General features: G+C 45.5%; 1 protein-coding gene across 1 annotated transcript in view; it reads right to left on the minus strand.

The window, feature by feature from the left end:
• LOC133457541 (protein NLRC3-like) overlaps positions 1–22,026 on the minus strand; it is a 549,537-nt gene that overhangs the window by 25,591 nt on the left and 501,920 nt on the right. Inside the window, exons 6-8 of the mRNA XM_061736903.1 lie at positions 14,965–15,038; positions 11,681–13,472; positions 3,391–3,564 (exon numbers count right to left, since the gene is read on the minus strand). Coding sequence (XP_061592887.1) covers positions 3,391–3,564; positions 11,681–13,472; positions 14,965–15,038 — 2,040 coding nt within the window. The remainder of the gene's footprint in view (positions 1–3,390; positions 3,565–11,680; positions 13,473–14,964; positions 15,039–22,026) is intronic.

Below are 22,026 nucleotides of genomic sequence, written 5' to 3' on the forward strand. Positions count from 1 at the left end.
GCGCCAGCCTTGGCGTTTATTATTACGCAAGTGTAGAATGTTTGGGTCTGTCTAATTTCGTCAAATTAAATTTGGAGATTCACCGTTCACATTTTTATGTGTATGCGTTGTATGAGAGAGAGATGGAGAGGGCGAGGGAGGGAGGGAGAGACGTGGCCTGTACGTCTTTGTTTTTTGTTTTTTTGCAGTTTGGGTGCACAATACACTTGTGTGTGTGTGTATTAAAAAGAGATTTTGCAGTATGTTGTGTAATTGAAACTGGTTTGCTGTGATCGTTGATGGCAAACTCATATTAAGCATTTACATCGCTGGTTATTATGTGCCCCCCAATTAGATCTGTTCTGCCGCCGACTCTGTTTTAACCTAATCTGCCGTTCTTTTTGTCTTATAACTGCATTTATTCTATCGCAGATTTTCTCCGATATTGCGTTTCTTTTGGTAATGTTTAAATTTCTTTGCTGTAGTTCATGAATGTGTTTATTTGCCTCTTCCACTAATATCTCTAACTCCAACTGGTCAAATTTCATTTTGCGCTTGTGACTTGTGACTGTGCTTTCCATCCACTCTCCATGGCGCAAAGTTTGCACTCGCAAACCGTAAGATGCGCAACACCTCATTTAAATACTGCAGTTTGCACCTGTTATCAATTGCGCACGCAATCTTAGTTGATCACCCGCAAAACACACAACAACAGCACGCGCAAACTTTTTCAGTGCACACACAATTTAGTACTCTTTATTTAGGATCTTAGTAAATCGGGCCCTTAGTCTTTTCTTTTAGATTACTTTTGTAATACTGTATTTGGTCCAGTCTTTGTGTGTTTTGATTGTATGGTAATGTGATTCTTGCCATTGCGAGTATGAGCTGGGCATGATTGGGTTTACTGTTACACTGAGCGTGGAAACACATCAATCATTTTTCTTTATTTTGTCTGTTGTGAAGTCACAAACTGATGATTGACAGCTTCATCAGGTTGGGTTTCGTCCAATAAAATTAGCGCCGCTGTTTTTTGGATACAGTGGAGTGAGGCGTGTTCATGAGCCTACTGTCATTTTCATGTCAGTGACATTTTACAGAGAAAGGGGTGTGTGGAGAAGAAACAAACCCGTTGAGAAGTTCACTGAGGACTAGTGTTTTACGTTGCAGGAGAGTTGCTGCACGGACAGTTTTGTCTGTGAGACACCGGAGCATGAACGTCCAGGACCGTTATGTGACTAACTGTTTTGTTACTGGACCGTTATGTTGTTAACTTGTGTGTTGTTACTTTAATAAAACCATAACCCACTTGGGTTGAAATAAGGAAATTTTGAAATAAGAAAGTTCTGTAGTCCTTGACTAAGGTAACAGACAGAATTTAACAGGTTTTGCCCCCATCTAATCTAAGGTGATGGCGGGGGGGATCTCTGGGGGACATAAAGATATCCGACCCTAAAGGATCATTAAGTCAGACTGCCGACCTGCCAGGATGCAAAGGTCAAGAAGTGGGATAACCACTTATCTGGGGAGACGTCAGGACTCTGGCAGCCCTGACCCCCCTCTATCCTCTGTTGACATCCAACTCAAATTCTAGGGGACATGAAAACCTGTTCCCCCTGGTGGCAAAATTTAGCCATGGGAAGTCCCATGTCTCAAACAGGAGGGAGGCAGGGTATGGTACACAAGATTAAGTATTCCTATTTAAAAAAAATTTGTAGGAGCAGGCCTAGTAGAACGAACTAATGGCACTGTTAATGCTAAGGCTCAGCTCAGCTAAGGCTAAGCCGAAGAGGGAGCCACTCTCGATGTGGATGAGTGAACTGTTTGCTGAACAGATGTTCAAAGTTCTTTTGAGCTGCCGCTTTCTCCTCTCTCTCCTAAGCAGGAATTGCTGAAACCAGGTGACCAGATCCTGATTCAAGTGGTGAAAGGTCATCACCCCGTTGGGACGGTCCCTTTGTGGTCCAGATTGCGACACCGACAGCAGTAAAGATGGCTGAACGACTTACGTGCGTCCACCAGTCACAGTGCAAGCTGGTAAAAAACTTTCCAGACCCCAAGTAGGCCGGAAGACGGACGGTATCAAAACCTTTTCCCACTGAAGAACTCACCTGACGCCTACTCACCAGCCACGAGCCTGAGGAAGATGATTAGCCCAAACTGACTGGCTACAACAGACTGGAGAGGAGCTCCAAGACATGGAAGAAACCTTTCCACTAATGAGTCATGCTGACATGTTAGGAATTGTTCCTTAAACTCTTTACTTACATTGCTGGGTTGTAATTATGATGACACTGTTGTACGTTCAGAAACTGGTGCTGAAGGTAATGTTACCAAAGCTATAGCCGAATTATGTCAGTTGGCCAAAGTTGTGTCAGAAGACGCTCAGCAGGCACCACTTTTGGGTCCGGGCTGACTTCTGGCCCCTGGACTGACATAATGACTAAAATTATGATTTTGATTATTACTGTCCTTGTACTGTTCTGTGTGTATCATTCTGTGTCTAAGGGCAATGGTCCAAAGAACCATCCAAACTTCCTTAGTCCAGTATTCCTAACTGATGACAAGGATGTTTATGATAACACTGGAGTGTATACTGTTTTATTTTGTTTACTGTGAAATGTTTTAAGCTTTTATGTGTCTTGGCCTGGGTGATCGCTCACTAGGAGGGTCGGAGAGGAATTTTGCCCCATATAACCGGGTTTTCGCCTCTCCCTTGACATATTTCCTTGACATATATTACCTGTTAACAAGCTTGCGTTAAGTGTGTTATAAACTCCCCTTGCTATTTCTAAAATGTTTATGACGCTATTATTCTAAGTCTAATGGATGGATCTTAGTTGAAGTTTCAAAACGACAAAGAGGAGGGAATTGTGAGGTTAATTCAACCTTTGAACTTGTTTTGTCATTATGAAACTGTCACATGCTTGGCTAACAGAAGTCACAGCAGCCATTTCCTGATCTACTCAGGTTTTGGACTGTCTGGTGACATCTGTCTACTGTAATGTCAGGACTCAATCACACGTTATCACTTCTCCCCATTGTCTACTGTCTACAATTTACCGTTGACTGTCCTAATATGGTCAATTCCTGTCAAAGTTTCTTAATAAAAGCATCTTCTGGGAGGAGGATCTTGAGGAAGCTCAGGAGTTCTCAATGAGGGCCACGTTGCCCTGCACTCCTGTTGCTCTCCCCCTCCTGCAGGAGTGCGCTAAAAACCCATTCCAAGGTAGTCTCTGTGTCTTTGAATTTATGTAATGTTGATTTGGACCCGACAAACCTTTGTAAAAAAAATAAACATTTCTTCATATCAGATGTTAAATATTTTGTGAAAATGTTTTGAATTAAAGTAGTTTTGTCACATGTTTGGAGGATGATAAGTGGATAAATGTGGAAACATCTCCATGAACTGACCTCAGAGTCTCCAGTCTACAGTTTGGACTCTCCAGTCCACCAGACAGAACCTTCACTCCTGGATCCTTCAGGATGTTGTAACTCAGGTCCAGCTGTGTAGGATGGGAGGGGTTGGACTTCAGAGCGGACGCAACAACTTCATAGTGAGTCTCTGAGAGTCCACAATTAACAAATCTGTGATGAGAGAAAATATGATGTCAGTTGTAATAAAGTGTGAGTTAAAGCCAGACTGAACATCTGTTAACATCTGCAGACTTTGTCTGGATCTGCAGATGAAGGAGGGAACCGGCTTCGTTAACGTCTACGTCTGTCAGAGTCATCTGAAAACATCGGATTTAGGACATAAACTCATTTATTCTTGGACATTTTTCATTCTGAACATCTTGAATGAAAGTGAACAAGTGTGGAGCTGAACTTTTATCAAGTATCCAGATAAAAGATCTTCAAGCTTTTAAGCTATATTTAGTGTTTTTCTGACTCCTGGACTAGTTTTTCTTGTATTTTGTGTTCAGGTCTCTTAAAGGAGACATTGGCCTCACAGAGACTTCCGCATTGATCAGAGATTGATTAAGGGGACTGAATTGTGCTGTTCTGCTCTGATATCCAGACGTCAGTTCTCGTATGAAGCTGTAAACGTCTTCATGCTGCTCTCCTCTACAGCAACAACACAAACACCTGTCACCTTCTGTCTCAGACAAACTTTCATTCATAATCAACGAAGCTGCACTCGGGAAATTCACCGGTGCAGCTTCTGGTACGACCAGCAGTTTATGGAGGATCATGGGATTTCAAGCCTTCATATCTGTGTCGACTCTTGGATGAGGGTGAAAAGTCTTCAGGAAGCAATAACAAGTCCAACTGCTCTCCTCTTAAAGTCTGAGGAAAGTAACCCCCACCGGAGTTACAGGACGGTGCAGGAGATCACAGAACCAGAGTTACTAGAACTAAGGTCTCTTACCAAGTACATGTGTCCACAAAACCCCCCAGTGTTTCTGATGTTTCATTTTTCTCCGTTACATAGATTCATCTCTGAGAAGCAGAAACATCAACTAGATCAAGTGTTTGAAACATGAACCTCTGCTTGAGGCTGAGGTGACCCAGAATAAAACAAACACATCCGACTTCAAAAGTTTTCATTTGAAGATCCCAGCAGCAGCGAACGCACCACGAGATGTGGTAGTATCGCGAGATTCTACGAGGCAGCAGAATCCAACATGGCGAGGTAATACTTTCGTTTTCAATAAATGCTTTAAAAACGATTATATACTCAGATTAAAATAACGAAAGGGTAGTTTATAGTTAGATTATATAGTTACGAACCCAACCTGGAGCAAAGCGAATCTTTAGACCCATTCATAGACGAGTGTTTTGAGAGATTAGTCATGGTGAAGAAGTCTGGAGGCGCAGCTGCTTCCACGCCGAAGCGTTCCCGACCTGAGGATTTCCCTGGAGCAATCTCTCCTCCAGGAAATACCACCGAGGATATTCTGAGGTCCATTGACACCCGCTTGGCCTCCCATGACTCCCGTTTATCCCTGGTGGAAGTCCTGCACAAGGAATTCCAGTCAATAAGAGAAGCGGTGGAATACGGTAACCAGCAGGTGGAAAAATTGATGGCTGAAAACACCAGTCTGAAGAAGTCGGTGAAATCTATGTCAGAGGGTTTTAGCCGGCTCCAGAATGAGAATAAATCTTTAAAGGAGGCCGTTTTAGACCTTCAAGCTCGTTCCATGAGGGACAACATGGTGTTCTCAGGGATCCCGGAGAAACCCGATGAAGATCCTGAACAATCCGTCCAGGATTTCATCCGGAACCACCTGAAGCTTCCAGAAGACCTGGCGAACTCCATCACGTTTCACCGCGTCCATCGCCTAGGAGGAAGAAGACCCGAAGCCCAGAGACCCAGGCCCATTGTTGCTAAATTCGAACACTATAAACACAAAGAGCAGGTTCGGAGACAGGGGCCACAGCTGCGCGGACTGCCGTTCTCCGTGAACGACCAGTTCCCCCGGGAGATCCTGGACCGTCGCCGAGTCCTCTTCCCGGTCCGGAGGAGGTTCATGACGGAGGGATCTCGTGCTGTCATCACCGTGGACAAGCTGTACGTGAACGGACAATTGTACCGCGACTCCAACATCACGCCCTGGCTCTTCTAAAAAGGATGAGTACAAAATTTACTTTCTTTCTCACTAACTGGTGATTAGGTTAGATATAGTTACATAAACACTTGGTGATTAGATTAGATATAGTTTCATGAAACATTCTCGGTATATATTAATGTATTAATAATTCTTGCTCTGCTAGTCTCGGTAAGTTATAGGCTCACACTGGTGATTGCCTTTCTCTCTCTTTTTTTATTTTCTCTATTTTTTTTTCTATCATGTTTAGAATTATCTCCCCCCCCCCCCCCCCCCACCTCACTCCATTTCCCCTTTTTTTTCTTTTTTCCCTCTATGTCCCACTCTGCTGCACTTTCCTTCTCGGTTTGGTAAATTGGTACAAACACACATTTCACACATTTAGAATAACATGGCACACACATACAACAGCTTCTCATGCAACATTACCACTTACATATAATGTTACTTTCAATGATTGGATTATGGATAAATTAAAGTTTGTCACCTGGAACGTAAACGGAGCCGGGAACACTTTAAAGCGATTAAAACTTCTTAACCAGATACAAACTCTGCAGGCAGACATTGTCCTACTGCAAGAAACTCATTTAGTTAAAGCTTCAGTAGATGCATTGGCCACGGCACAATTTCCGCATGTTTTCTCCGCCTGTTACAACTCCAGACAAAGAGGGGTAGCAATTCTCATTAATAAAAGAGTAAATTTCACCGTAAAGGACACACACATTGACTCAGAGGGTAGATATTTAATTTTAGTCTTGAAAATTCAAAGCTTGAATTTATGTATTTCTAATGTATATGGTCCAAATGTTGATGACTCTTCGTTTTTTCACTCTTTTTTCACCTCACTTTCTGCTCACCTAGACAACACAGTCATCATCGGAGGAGACTTCAACATGGTTCTGGACCCTGGAGTGGACAGGCTCAGTAATGCAGGCGGACACAGGAGTTGGCAGTCAGCAAGTATTGTTAAGCAATACATGAATGATCTGGGTCTTTGCGATACATGGCGCTCTTTACACCCAACCCTTAGGAACTACACTTTTTTCTCAGCCGTTCATCACTCATACTCTAGGTTAGATTATTTCTTAGTCAGTAGCTCTCTGATGAGAGATATCTCAGAATCACAAATTCACCCAATCATTATTAGCGATCACGCACCTGTTTCTTTCACTCTGGGGAAGAGGGGGAGCGTATCATCCTCCAAAGTTTGGAGATTTAATACATCATTGCTCAAAGACCCCGACTTTATTAATTTTTTTAAGAAAGAATGGGATATATTTTTACAAAATAACGACCAGCCGGAAATATCAGCGAGCGTTCTATGGGAAGCAGGAAAAGCAGTAATGCGAGGCAAAATAATTTCCTTTTCTTCAAATAAGAAAAAAAAAGACAACTTAAAAACAAAAGAATTAGAATGTGAAATAAAGACGCTAGAGGAGGCCTTCCAGACCTCTGCAGACGAACGTATCCTTAACAGAATAAGGAAAACTAAAATAGAATTAAATAAAATAATTGACGCAAAAACACAGTTTCTAGTACAAAGGCTTCGCCTGGAAAACTTTGCACATGCTAACAGATCGGGAAAATACTTAGCCAATCAATTAAAAATAAACAAAGAAAAAACAACCATAACATCCATTAAGGACCAGTCAGGGGGAGTTACACATGACCCCTGTTTAATAAATTCAGTCTTTAGAGACTTTTACTATAAATTATACTCGTCACAAATTGAACCATCTGATCATTCCATTAATGAGTTTCTTGGAGAAATTAATCTGCCGAAGTTACATCAGGAACAGGTTACGAATTTAGACTCACCGCTCTCAATAGGAGAACTTCATGAAGCTCTTCAACATATGCCCAATAATAAAGCTCCGGGCCCAGATGGTTTCCCAGCTGAATTTTATAAGGAATTCTGGAGCATATTAGCACCAACATTTTATAAAATGATTCTAAATGCTAGGGAGAATAAAAGCTTACCCTTAAATATGAACTCTGCTAATATTACTCTTTTATTAAAACCGGACAAAGATCCCTTGCTCCCATCGAGCTACCGCCCAATTTCATTGATAAATGTAGACCTTAAAATAATTAGCAAGGCCCTTACTGAACGTCTGAAAAGAGTCACCCCTTCTATTATACATCCGGATCAACCAGGTTTCATTAAAGGTAGACATTCGTCTACTAATATTCGCAGATTATTAAATATTATAGACTATTCGAGTATCAATAAACAGGAGACTACTATTATATCCTTAGACGCGGAAAAAGCATGTGATAAGGTAAATTGGAAGTTTCTATTGGCAACTTTGCGTAAATTTGGATTTGGCAAATCTTTCATTGACTGGATAAAAATATTATACAGCTCTCCCAAGGCACGTGTAAGGACAAATGATCAAATCTCTACAAGTTTTACCTTGCAAAGAGGCACTAGACAGGGTTGCCCTCTCTCTCCCTCATTATTTGCAATATTTATTGAACCTTTAGCAGCAGCTATTAGACAAAATCAAAATATTAAAGGTATACAATGTAAAATATTAGAGCACAAAATAAGTCTTTATGTGGATGACGTACTACTCTTCCTCCAGAACTCACGATCTTCACTATCACAGACAATTGCACTTATAGAGGGATTTTCATCTCTGTCTGATTATTCTATTAATTGGTCTAAATCCACTGTTTTGTGTGTTAACTGCAATTTTAGGAATATAACAAATACTCAATTACAATCAGGGAACATTAGATATTTAGGCATAAACATCTCCCCTAGGCTGTCAGAGTTAATAAAATTAAATCATGTTCAGCTTATAAAGAAAATAGAAGATGATCTTTCCAGATGGAGCTCTCTCCCCATTTCGCTCATGGGTAGAATAGCCACCATTAAAATGATGGTTTTACCAAAAGTAAATTATTTTTTCTCAATGATACCATGCAAACCCCCTCTTTCCTGGTTTAAATCGTTGGACTCATATGTATCAAAATTTCTGTGGAAAAATAAAACTCCACGTATTAGTTTAAAGACATTGCAAAAATCCAAAGAATATGGAGGTTTAGAATGACCTAATTTCCAGTATTACTTCATAGCCAGTAAGTTACAGTATATTGTAAAATGGTCAAAAGATCATCCTTTAGATAGTCAATGGCTGGACTCAGAGCAAGTGTTTTGTAATGAACTAGAAATCTCAGAGTTACCATTCATTAGTCAAAGTATTAAACATCATCAATGTTTCAAAAGCATTAATATTAGCACAACTTTATCAGCTTGGTGGGAATTTCTTAAAATAGCAAAAATTTCACTTTTTCCACGCATGCTTTATGGTTCTGTACACCGGTACAGAGGTTCTGAAAGGAGATTTGTGAGGATTTATCCACATGGATCAACCACAGAATCCCAGTGTGCCCCACGGTATGTATATTAGGTCACCTGGGAGACACTCAAATAGATCCTAATTGGACACACCGGGTTCTCACTGCCTTATGTATAGCAAAGAAAACCATTCTAGTAAATTGGAAACAAAAATCCAGTTTATGTATCAATCATTTTAGGAATCTTTTATCAGATCATATTAGTAGTGAGATAATGTCTGCCTCCACTGAACAACACTCGGCTGAATTGCACTCTCTGTGGTCCCCGATTGTTGGCCTCGTTACCTAGTGGGGGCGGGGGGGGTGGTGATCTCGTAGCCCTTGGGGTTGGGGGTCGGCTTGGGGGGTCTGGGGTGCGGGCCTCTGGTGGCCCCTGGGGGGCGGTGGGGGGGGCCGCGGGGCCCTGTCCCTGGCCGGTGGGGGCCCTGGGGGCCTATGGGGGGGGTTGCCTCATGGCGGTGGGGGGGGTGGCTGGGGAGGGCTCGGGCGGGGGGCTGTGGCTTGGGCGTCTCCGGGCCTCCCGGGGGGGGCTGGGCCGTGGACGTGGGGGTCCCACCCGGAGGGCCCGGCCCTGCCTGGGTGGGGGGTGGCTGTCTGCGCTGGGGGGGCATTGCTGCCTTGGTCCTCCGTCGCTGGGTGGGGGCCAAGTGCCCCTGCGGATGTGGGGACTCCGTGACCTGGGGTGTCCGCCGGGGTGGCCTCGGGGGGGGGTGGGGCGGGGTCCGGGGAGCGGGCCTCCCCTGACCGGGGGGTGCACGGGCGGGCGCGACGGCGGGGTGGCGCCATTCCCAGGTATCTATGTCTTATGTTGTCAGTATGAATGGGAGGATGTTGGACCATTTCCCCCTCTGTCTGGGGGCTCCGGCGGCGCCGGGGGCGCCCGTGGAGGTACGGTGGGGCCCTGGCCCGGCTCGGAGGGCCGGCCCCCGTCTACTGGATGGCCGGTGGGGGGACGCGGGTGTCTTATCAGAGCCGGCTTTGCTGGTCCTGCTTCCTGGCTTCGGCCTCCGCTCCCCCTCTTGCCCCCCCTACACGATTCATACGCACATAGGCGAAGGGCGGGGGGTCCGGGTCGTGGGGGGCACCGTCCCGCGTGGCCCGGCACTCCCCGCCTCACGGTTTTAACAGCAAACTAGACACTGCACATTCAACACTTTATAAATACATTTGGACACGTAGTTCGGGAGGGGGGGGTCGGTGTCAATCGATACTTGGCCCTCCCCCTCCCTGTTTTTATGGCATTAATCACACGCACTCAACACCAGGGGCGGGAGGGGGTCCCACATCACCCGCGTTCCCTCACCGGCCTGGGACAGGTGGGTCGGGTTACCCGGGCCTGGCGGGGCCCGCCGTGCAGCCTGGGGTGCCTTCTGGCGGTGCTGGACCCCCCCGGGGAGGGGGAAACGGTGCGTGATTGTGTGTCTGTGTTGGTGAGAATGCGGTATGGAAGGGTCCTGCCATGGAGGATTTGAGCCTCCATTGGCAGGACATCAAAACTTAATAATTTATGAATATTATATTATACAAAGATGGTTATTATTATTATTAGTATTATTATTAGTATTATTATTATTATTATTATGTATAGTATATTATATTATTATTAGTATAGGTATCGGATAGGTGAATGGATGAATGAATGGGATGCCTGGGTCTGGGGCCCTCCGTTGTCGGGCCTGCACGGGTATCGCCTTGTTGGGGGGTTCCCTCTCTCCGGGCCCGTCTCCGGTCCCCCCCGCTGCTTCTGCGGCGGGGCGCCCCTCTGGTCTTGGAGGGCCACTTTCGTGGGGGACGGGTGCGCCTGCCCGCGTCGGCGGCCGGGGCGGCTCTGTCTCTCCGGGCAGGCTGGCCCCCTGCCGGGTGGGGGTCGTTGGCCTGAAGGGTGAGGGCCTCCTGGCCGCGTGTCCGGCCCGGACCGGGTGGCCGGGGATTGCCTGGGTCGTGGTCCGCCGCCGCGGGATCCCTGGCTGCTTCTTCCTGCGCCGTGGGGGCCCCGCCCGCGGGCCCCCTCGGCCGCCGCCGGGGGGGGGGGGGCCTCGCAGGCGGTGGGTTGCCTCCCTCCTACTTCTCCCCTCTGTGGGGTTGCCGGTGGCCTGGGTTCCGGGCTCTTCCGTGTCGGCCTCTGGTCTCGCGGGTGGCGGGGTTGCTCCCCCCCCTCCCCCACTATAGATACACTTCAGGTGGAGCTTTGTTTGGTTTATTACACACACACACACACACACACACACACACACACACACACACACACACACACACACACACACACACACACACACACACACACACGCATGATCATATACATACACACACACACACATAGACATACACACTGGCTTGTTCACCTGCATGCTGGCTCTCTAGTTTTTGGGTTTAGGTAGCGGTAGCGATAGCTTAGCTCAGACTGCGATCAGATCTCAAGATTTAGGTCGATTGCTGTTATTGTTTTGGTTGGCTCCGTGCCGGTTTCGTGCTTTGTTTGTGGTTTTTTGTTGCAGATTTCCAGTGCTTGACGTGTGTCTCCGTGTGTTCCTGCTTCCTGGATTGGCAGTGGATGTCGTCACCCCCCCCCCCCCAAAAAAAAAAAAAAAAAAAAACACTGGGCTTGTATGTGTATATTTATGTATTATGTATGTGTACGCATATGTGTATATATATGTATATATATTAAATATAGTAACAATGCACATATATACACTTTTGGTTTCTACCGTCATGGTATCAATCAATAATATGGTGTGCAGAAAAAAAAGAAAAAAAAAAGAAAAAATCCATCCATCTGGACTCACCGAGCCTTTCTGCAGTTCCTCACAGCTGGAATCAGTCTCCATCGACCCCCGTCTGTTGTGTTATATTTTTTCAGGTCCAACTCATCCAGAACCTCCTCCGACATCTGCAGCATGTAGGCCAGAGCTGAACACTGGATCTCAGAGAGTTCCTGCTCGGATCTGTTCTCTGACTTCAGGAACTCTTGGATCTGCTGATGAACTGAGAGGTCGTTCATCTCCACCAGACACTGGAAGATGTTGATGCTTCTGTCAGGAGAGATTTCTTTAGTGTTCATCTCCTTCAGGTTGTTGATGACTCTCTGGATGGTTTCTGGATCGTTCTCCGTCTGGTTCAGCAGAACTCCTAACAGTCTCTGGTTGGACTCCACACAAAGACCATGAAGGAAGCGGACAAACAGGTCCAGGTTGCCATTTTTACTCTCCAGGGATTTCCACATGACTCTCTCCAGTAAGTCATCCAGAGATGAGTATGTGTAGTCATCTCCCAGGAAGTTCTCCAGCACATCTGTGTTCCTGGTGGACCAACAGTGGAGCACGTAGACTGCAGCCAGGAACTCCTGGATGCTCAGATGAACAAAGCAGTAGACGGGTTTCTGGAAGACCTCACACTCTCTCCTGAAGATCTGGGTACAAACTCCTGAGTACACCGAGGCCTCTGGGACATCAAGCCCACACTGCTCCAGGTCTTCTTGGTAGAACATGATGTTTCCTTTCTCCAGATGTTCAAACGCCAGCCTCCCCAGCTTCAGGAGAAGGTCCCTGTCAGCCTCCGTCAGCTCCTGTGGACTCGTCTCACGTCCCTCCTGGTACTTGTTCTTCTTCCTCTTGGTCTGGACCAGCAGGAAGTGGGAGAACATGTCAGTCAGGGTCTTGGGCAGCTCTCCTCTCTGCTCTGTGGTCAACATGTGGTCCAGAACTGTAGCAGTGATCCAGCAGAAGACCGGGAGTTGACACATGATGTGGAGGGTTCTGGATGTCTTCATGTGGGAGACGATGCTGCTGGACCGCTCTTCATCCCTGAACCTCCTCCTGAAGTATTCCTCCTTCTGGCCGTCGGTGAAGCCTCGTACTTCTGTCACCCTGTCCACGTGTTTGTGAGGGATCTGATTGGCTGCTGCAGGTCTGGAAGTGATCCAGATGAGAGCTGAGGGAAGCAGGTTCCCCTGGATGAGGTTGGTCAGCAGCACGTTGACCCATGAGCTCTGTGTGACGTCAGACACCACCGGACCGTTGTTGAAGTCCAGGGAACGTCTGCTTTCATCCAGGCCGTCAAAGATGAACAACGGTTTCCCGGCAGCCAGCTGCTCTGCTGTGAGCTTCTGGAACGATGGATGGAAAACCTGGATCAGCCTGAGAAGACTGAGCTGCTCATCTCTGATCAGGTGCAGCTCCCTGAACGAGAGCAGAATCACCACGGTGACGTCTTGGTTCTCCGAGCCCTCGGCCCAGTCCAGAGAGAACTTCTGAACCGAGAAGGTTTTCCCAGCGCCAGCGACGCCGTTGGTCAGAACCACTCTGATGGCTCCACGTTGGTCAGGTAAGGCTTTAAAGATGTCCTGGCACCTGATTGGAGTGTCATGGAGGCTCTTCATCCTGGGAGCTGTCTCCAGCTGCATCACCTCATGTTGGGTATCAACCTCTTCACTCAGTCCCTCTGTGATGAAGAGCTCCGTGTAGATCCTGTTGAGGGGGGTTCTACTTCCTGGTTCATCAGTTCCTTCAGTCACATGTTCACATCTGCTCCTCAGACTGGTCTTATGTTCATCTAGGACCTGCTGCAGACCAGCATCTGCTGAAAAACAGAATGAAGAGGAGGTCAGAGAGATACAAACTCCTACTGCAGTCAGTGATGGGGGGCCTCCAGGAGCTAAACCAACCCGGGTTAGGAACCGGTTTGACCGCTCAGTCCACCGATGCCGGTGAAGGGTCAAGACCACCTAAGCTTCATCGCCCTGCAGACTGCAGGTACCGATCAAGAATGTGGAAAACGTAAACTCTGGTCACTGCCGGGACAACCATCTGAAACCCCCATTAATAAGGCATTAATAAGTTTTATGTTTATTTGTTTTTTCTTGTTTTTTTTTTTTCTGTTAAGCACTTTGTGTTTCATTTTTTGTAGGAAAAGTGCTATATAAATAAAGTTTGATTTGATTTGATTTGATCGCCTGGAAAAGTTTCAGACGAGATCTGATCCGTATGAGGAGAAACGTTTAACCTTCAGTGGTTTTCCACTCCACTCTCTCTTGCTCACTCCATCTACCAGCCACGCCCACCTCATCAGCCACTCCTTTCACCTGCTCTCCCAGCTGCAGCTCCTCAGCAATCAGGACAGCATAAAAGCTCCTCTCTCCTGCACACTCACTGCCAGATCGTCACTCTATGTTTAGATGCAAGACCTTCCAGCATTCCCTGCCTTGTCTCCTGCTCTCCGGTGCCTGACCTTGTCTTCCGAACTTGACACCAATTGCTGCCTGATCCTTGTCTTGCATTCCTACCTGCTCTTCGTTCCCGTTGAGGGTAATAAAGCAAACCAAACAAACTACCACTGTGTGCTCCGTGTGCCGCTTTTGAGTCCAAAACCTCACCCTGTAACAAGTATTTAACCATGTGGGTAATTTTTGTGAGCAGAACACCTCTGTTGTCAGACAAGCCTTTGACCTTGAGTGAAAGATAGAAACTCTCAGTCTTCTGTCCAGCTTCATGCTTTTTACATGTATCCATGGAAACAAAATTGTTATGTGTAAGAGGTGATATTAAATAGAATAAGCACCGAGGCAGAACTCCTTTCAACTGCTTTATTAGCAACCCGGCTCTCACACAGACTATACGCAGCTTAACGTGGTATCTCCTCCTGCACACTTCTACGTACTTTCTGTAGCCCTTTTTCAACCTGCACTCTTGGGCACACTCGGCCACCTAGTGGCGACACAACAGGAATGCTGGCTGATTTCTGGATTTTCAGGTCCTCTACAGACCACTAGGGTCCAGATCCAGACCTGCAGGTCCTCTACAGACCACTAGGGTCCAGATCCAGACATGCAGGTCCTCTACAGACCACTAGGGTCCAGATCCAGACCTGCAGGTCCTCTACAGACCACTAGAGACCAGATCCAGACCTGGACAGCATAAACCGACGTACGTCCAGAACCACAAAGGATGATGGTCCATGTTTGAACAACTGGACACAGAAATGACAAACCGAGCGTACGCTCCGATGCATCAGAGGTTTTAAAAAGCTCTGATGCATCACCATGACGACTCTTCAGACTGATGGATGGTCTCACCTTGTGGAGATCTTGCTCTGGATCTTTTTCCATATCCCAGATATTCCGATGAAGTCGACTGGTCTGAGCTCCGTCTGCAGAACCAGCGTCCACACAGGGTTTATTGGAAAAACATCTCCCATTTAATATCCACGATGACTGAACTGAACTATGGATCAGAAAATCCATCTTTCTACTTTACCTATATCCAGGTTCTCTACTGAAGTATAAAGGGGGTTCCATGGACCGGTCACTCTTCAGAGACAGACAGATGGATCCTGGAGACTCTGGTCTCTGACTGCAGTACCGACCTCTGCAAACACAAATTCACTCAGTCACTCCTAATATTCATAATGACCACGACAGAAGATCTCCAACCCCGAGAGCCAGTGTCCTGCATGTTTTAATGTTTCCCTGCTTCAACACAGCCTCATACAAATGACTGGTACACATGACTGATACAAATGACTTATACACATGACTGGTACAAATGACTGGTACAAATGACTGATACACATGACTGATACACATGACTGATACACATGACTGGTACAAATGACTGATACAAATAACTGATACAATGATTCTCTTCAATCTGTCTTCACCTCTGCCTTCAAGCGAGCTCGGGTCACCCCACTGCTGAATAAACCAACGCTCAACCCTGCCCAGGTTGAAGACTACCGTCCGGTCTCACTGCTCCCATTCAGGTCTACACTTCTAGGAAGATTCAGTTTAACATCAGTCAGGCTGTAGGCAGAACCCACTCAGCTGAAACTGCTCTCCTTTCAGTGACTGAATCACTACGGGCTGCCAGACCTGCTGGTCTATCCTCAGTCGTCATACTGCTGAGTCATGTCCGCTCCCTTTGACACCGTCAATCACCACATCTTCCCCTCCACATTCTCAGAGATTTGCATTTCAGGATCTGTCCTCTTATGGTTCATGTCTGACCTCGCAGGAAGATCCTTCAGAGAATCACGGCAAGAATGAGTGTCCAGACCACATGAGCTGGCAGCAGGGGTGCCACAGGGATCTGTTCGTGGCCCTCTTCTCTTTTCACTGTACAACATCGCACTAATCATCAGCTGTAATGGCTTCTACTACCACTGCTATGCCCATGATACCCCCGTTTTTTACTTCCTTTCCCACCTGATGACACTGCTGTTTCAAGGCAAATATCAGCATGTCTTTCTGATATCTCTGCATGGATGAAGAACCGCCACCTTCATCTACATTTGTCCCAGACTGAACTTATTGTCTGTCCAGTCAGTCATTCCATACCTCCACAGATAAATGTGAAGATGGAAAACATCACACTTGTAGCTGTCTTAATAAGCCAGAAATGGTAATTTGTTATATTTTTGTTTTATTGGGTTTCTAAAATAATAATATGTACCATATGTGTTTCTTTTGAGCAATATTGTATCTGTGGGTGTGTATGTCCTTCAGTACTTCAGTACCTGCTGTAGGGGCAGGCAGAGCCACGCCTCCTCCTAATTGGTGCTGGACAAATTGAGTGCACCTGTTGAACCAAGCTCATTCTGAACTGAGCTTCAGTGGTGATAGCAGCTCTTTCTGTGTTGAGCAAGAGTTGCCGTAAAATAAATAAAAACAACTTTAACTATCCTAAAAACGTGGTAGAAGGCTTACACGGTACGTTGTTGTATACATTTATTTAATTTCATTGTTTGCTTAAAGATGTAAAGATTTCATTCAACGTGTTAAAAATGTATTATTTGTTTATGTTTGCAGTTTTTCACGTTGTCTGTGGGGAAATAAAATACCTTCAGATGTCAGTGGAGCGTTTTCTTTATCTACCATTTTAAGAAGATTTAGGAGCAGTTACAGTGAAAAACGTGGCCACCGACGCCGGAGGGGGAAGACTAATTCCTGGCGCAAACACTCAGCATCCATTCACCTCCTCGTATCGGCGGCGGGTTCCGGGACGTGTTCCAGTTCCAGACGAAACGACATGGCTGGGGCCAAGAGAGGAGTGTCTTCTTGCAGTTCCGTCACAAACGTTTGACTCCAAGAACTAGCCGCATCCATTTCCATGGTTAGGCTACGCAGACTCAAGAACTACACGGCGCCCGTACGGAGCGTGGACCAGCGGAGCAATAAGGGCTGCAGTTGTCGAGACGACCACAAGAGGGCAGCGTCGCTCCATTCACTGGTCTGCAACTTTCTATGGGAGAACGTTCAGTGTGAAAGAGTCCAGGTATATTGCGTTGGCAAAAGAAAACGTCCAATTAATATCAAGTTACATTGAATTGTTTTGAAGATAAACATTGATTTGTCTGAGAAGAAAATATAAATATAAGTTTGAGAGACATTCTACTCATTTATTTTCAAAGCAGAATACTTTGCATATATTCGGTGTATTCATTTTTCTACAAGGTTGCATGAGTAGTGTGACATTTCATTTAAAGGTTTAATTTCAAAGAGGTGATAAGCCTACTATTTGTTTCATTCAGTTGATTTAAATAAGAACACTATTTCATTTATTTAAGAGGCTATTAAAAAGAGATACATTTCATTTTGTTGGTTAAAAGCAAAAAGATCGATATCATTTATTCTTGCTGGTGATTTAAAAACAATTTCATTTCATTGTGGTGTTTAAAAACAAAACAAAGGGTATTTCATTTACGATTTGTTCATTTAAAAAATATCTTGGTGCTTTAAACAAGCAAAGTGTCTATTTTGAGTTGTATAATAATATTTTCCTAAGCAAAGTCACTCTGAACTGAAAGGAAACATGGATGAGGGTGAAATAGTTGCACCGGAGGAAATAATTGCTGCATTAAAGGAAGAAAAGGCACGTTTGGAGAAAAGGCTGGAAACTGAAGATGAAGAGTCAGAAAAGGAATTAATCCAAGAGCATTTGGACGAGATAGAAGCATACTTCACTCAGTTTGCTATGAAAGACACAGAGGTGGAGGAACCAAGTGAACCTGCAACGGTCAGGCGATCAGAGAGGGAAAGACGCCCTACAGAAAAAATGCGTGAACTATCAGAACAGGACATTGAAAAGAGAGAGCGGACATTTTTCTCTTCTTATCAAAGGTTCAAGTCAGACATTCAATTCACTAGGTCAAAGCTAAAAGAGGAACGCACAAAGACAGAATTAGATAAGTATGCACAAATAGTTGAGGAATGCAAGTCGAACATCACTAAAGAATATGAGCGTATAAGAGCAATAACAACTCCCTCTCAAGATGTCCGAAGAAAAGTAGACACCTGTGTCTCGGTAGCAGATGAGATGTTTGAACTTCTGAAGAAGCGTTCATATGAGACTGGGACAACGGAGTTTGATCCAGAGGCGGCAAAGGCTGCAGTAAAACAGTTGCTGCAAAGACCAGATGCCAAGTCTGTCTACGGCTCTACCGTTTCCAGAGCTGAACGGGGCAGTCAGCGTGGAAGCCACGTCTCTGAGGGATCAGTGGAAAAGGCAAAAAGGGCAGCGCTGGTGGCTTCAAAAAGGGCTGAATTGCAGGCAGAAGAAAAAATCTCAGTTCAACAAGAAAGGTTAAAAATGTTGGAGATGCGAAGAGACCTGCAAATAAAAGAGTTGGAAACACAACAATCTTTGGAAATCATGAGAGCTGAACAGGAATTAAGAAAACTTGAGAAACAAAGAGACTTGGATGCTGCAGAAGCAGAATATAATGCTTATACAGAAGAAGAGTTCAAGCTAACTACTCAAGGAAGGGGTCCAGAAGCAGTGAATGTCCAACTCTCAAGTGATTTTGTCATTCAACAAACTAGCACTCCATGTGCTCAGGCCTCTAAACGCATTCCACCACCTCCTTCCATTGAAAATAAAGAGCCCACAATGAATGAAGTCAGTTTGGTTCAAGCATTACAGGAGACCATGACACTGACTAGGCTTCCAGTACCAGAGCCGTTTGTGTTCTCAGGCGATCCACTAAAGTTTGTTGAATGGAGCACCTGCTTCAAAGCATTGATTGAATCGAGCTGTGCAAAGCCAGTGCACAAGCTGTTCTATCTGAAAAAATATATCAGTGGAGAAGCTCTTTGTGTGCTAGAAGGCACCTTTTACAGGAACGATGAGGAAGCATATAACCAGGCTTGGGATGCCCTCAATGAACGATATGGACACCCATTTGTGGTGCAAAGGGCCTTCAGAGAGAAGATCAATAAATGACCAAAGATTGGACCGAAGGAGTCGTTTAAACTAAGAGAGTACAGCAACTTCCTAACCTCATGTAAAAATGGAATGCCCTATGTGGAGGGGCTACAGGTCCTCAATGACTGTGAGCAGAACCAGAAGTTGGCTTACAAACTTCCAGACTGGGCCACCACCCGCTGGAATCAATATGTTACTGAAGCCATATATGATAAAAGGCCATATCCAGGGTTTAATGCGTTTGCAGACTTTGTGGCAAAGGAGGCACGAGCAGCGTGCAATCCTGTTACATCCCTGCATGCCTTGAAGCAGTTGGAGGAAAGATCAACAGCTGTCTCTGGGAGGGAACCAAGACGCTCAAAGGCAAGTGTCTTTGCAACAACAACAGAAGTGTTTCAGGGCCCCAAAACCACTCAGTCAAATACAGCAGGCAGTGGAAAAGGGGACACTACAAAATCGAAAAATAAACCTCTAGGAAATGCAAAACCGTTGAGCTGTATTTGTTGCAAGCAGAATCACTTTATCTACAAGTGTGAGAAATTTGCTGCATTGTCGCTAAAACAAAAGAAAACATTTGTTATGGACAACAATATGTGCTTTGGATGCCTCCGTGTCGGCCATTTTTCCAAAGAATGTAAACGGAGAGCTTCTTGCAATATTTGCAAAGGAAACCATCCATCTCCTCTTCATGAAGAACCCCTTGTTGCAAAAGAGCCCTCTGCAGATACGACAGAACAGGAGGCAACCGCTTCATCGGTCTCATGCAGTGTGACCGGAGATAATGGAGATCGAACATCAATGATTGTACCCGTGTGGCTGTCATCGGCTGATGGCACCTCTCCTGAGACCTTAGTGTACGCGCTGCTGGACACACAAAGCAGTAACACCTTTATTGACTTGGAAACTGCAGAAAAAATAAAAACAGAAACACAGCCAGTCAAACTAAAACTTTCAACAATGACCGACAGGGGTTCAGTGGTCAAATGCCAAAGAGTGACCGGTCTAAGAGTTCGAGGTTACTTCTCACAAGAAAATATTGACTTGCCACCTGCATACACTCGGGATTATATACCGCTGGAACAAAGCAGCATTCCCACTCGGAGAACAGCAGAAAGGTGGGCTCACCTTCGCTGCATATCTGGGGAAATGCCTGAGTTGTTGGACTGTCCTGTTGGTCTCCTGATTGGTTACGACTGTGCAAGAGCTCTTAAACCAACAAGAGTAATAACCAGCGAAGATTACGAGCCTTATGCGGTTAAGACAGACTTAGGCTGGAGTGTGGTGGGGTGCATAACAAATACAAGCTCAAACAATGTGACAGGGCTCTGTCACCGCATCTCAGTTAAGGAGCTCCCTCCGATCACACCCGCAAATGTGATCAGAGCACTGGAAAGTGATTTTCTGGACACAAATCCTAAAGACAAGAGTATATCACAAGAGGACATCCAGTTCCTACAACTCTTGAACGGAAAGGTCCAATATGACAAGGAAGAACATCTGGAACTGCCCTTACCCTTCAGGGAGCGCCCTCAGCTTCCCAACGATAAACAGCTTGCTAAAGTTCGACTGAAACACCTGAAAAGAAAATTCGAGAAAAATACAAAGTACAAAGAAGATTACATTAAATTCATGAACAGTGTCTTTGAGGATGGTGATGCTGAAGAAGCTGAAGGCCCATCAAAGGAGGGAAATACATGGTACATTCCACACCATGGGGTGAATCACCCTAGAAAACCCGAAAAAATACGGGTTGTCTTTGATTGTTCTGCCAAATATGGAGGCACCTCTCTAAACGATCACCTACTCACAGGACCAGATCTAACGAATGGACTCACCGGAGTGTTGTGCAGATTCCGTGAGCACCAAATAGCAGTCACATGTGATGTGGAAAAGATGTTTCACAGATTTCATGTTCGGAGTGAAGATCGTGATTTCCTGAGGTTCTTGTGGTGGGAAGATGGGAACACAGAAACAGAACCCAAAGAATATCGTATGAGAGTACATCTTTTTGGAGCTGCTTCATCTCCTGGATGCGCTAACTATGGCATGAAACACCTTGCCAGTGAACATGAGAAAGAATACCCATTGGCAGCGAGCTTCATCCGGAAGAACTTCTACGTAGACGATGGGCTCATCAGCGTTGATTCGGCTGAGGATGCCATACATCTGGTCGGTGAAGCTCAAGAAGTATGCACCAAGGGAAAACTACATCTCCACAAATTTGTGTCCAACAACAGAGACGTGTTGCATGCCATTCCAGTGTCGGAATGTGCTAGTGGAGTGAAGGATGTAGATCTAAACTACAGTGAACTTCCTATGCAAAGCGTGCTAGGCGTGAAGTGGAATGTGGAGTCTGACATGTTCTCATTCAAGGTCACACTCAATGAAAAGCCTGCCACACGAAGAGGAATCCTATCCACGGTTGCAAGTGTGTACGATCCACTGGGATTTCTTGCTCCCTACATCCTGAATGGGAAAAAGATTCTGCAAGAGATGTGCAAGCGTGGTGTTGGATGGGATGAACCACTTCCTGCTGAATTGAAACCGAAGTGGGAAGCATGGATAAAGGACTTAGAAAATCTGGAAATAATCCAGATACCAAGATGTTACATTCCCAAGAACATTGGCATCATCCAAAAAATTGAGCTGCATCATTTTTCAGATGCAAGTACCTATGGTTACGGGCAATGTTCTTACATTCGAATCGTGTCCGACAAGCAAGTTCACTGCTCATTGGTAATGGGTAAGGCGAGAGTGGCACCTTCTAATGTGGTCACAATACCACGCCTTGAGCTCACTGCAGCCGCAGTTTCAGCCTCTGTAAGCAATGTCCTTAAGGAAGAACTGGAGTCAACGATAGACCAAGAGTTCTTCTGGACTGACTCGAAGGTAGTGATCGGGTACATTAAGAACGAGTCCCGGCGCTTCCATGTGTT

Source organism: Cololabis saira, chromosome 12 (genome assembly GCF_033807715.1).
Source record: "Cololabis saira isolate AMF1-May2022 chromosome 12, fColSai1.1, whole genome shotgun sequence".
Taxonomy (NCBI): Eukaryota; Metazoa; Chordata; class Actinopteri; order Beloniformes; family Belonidae; genus Cololabis; species Cololabis saira.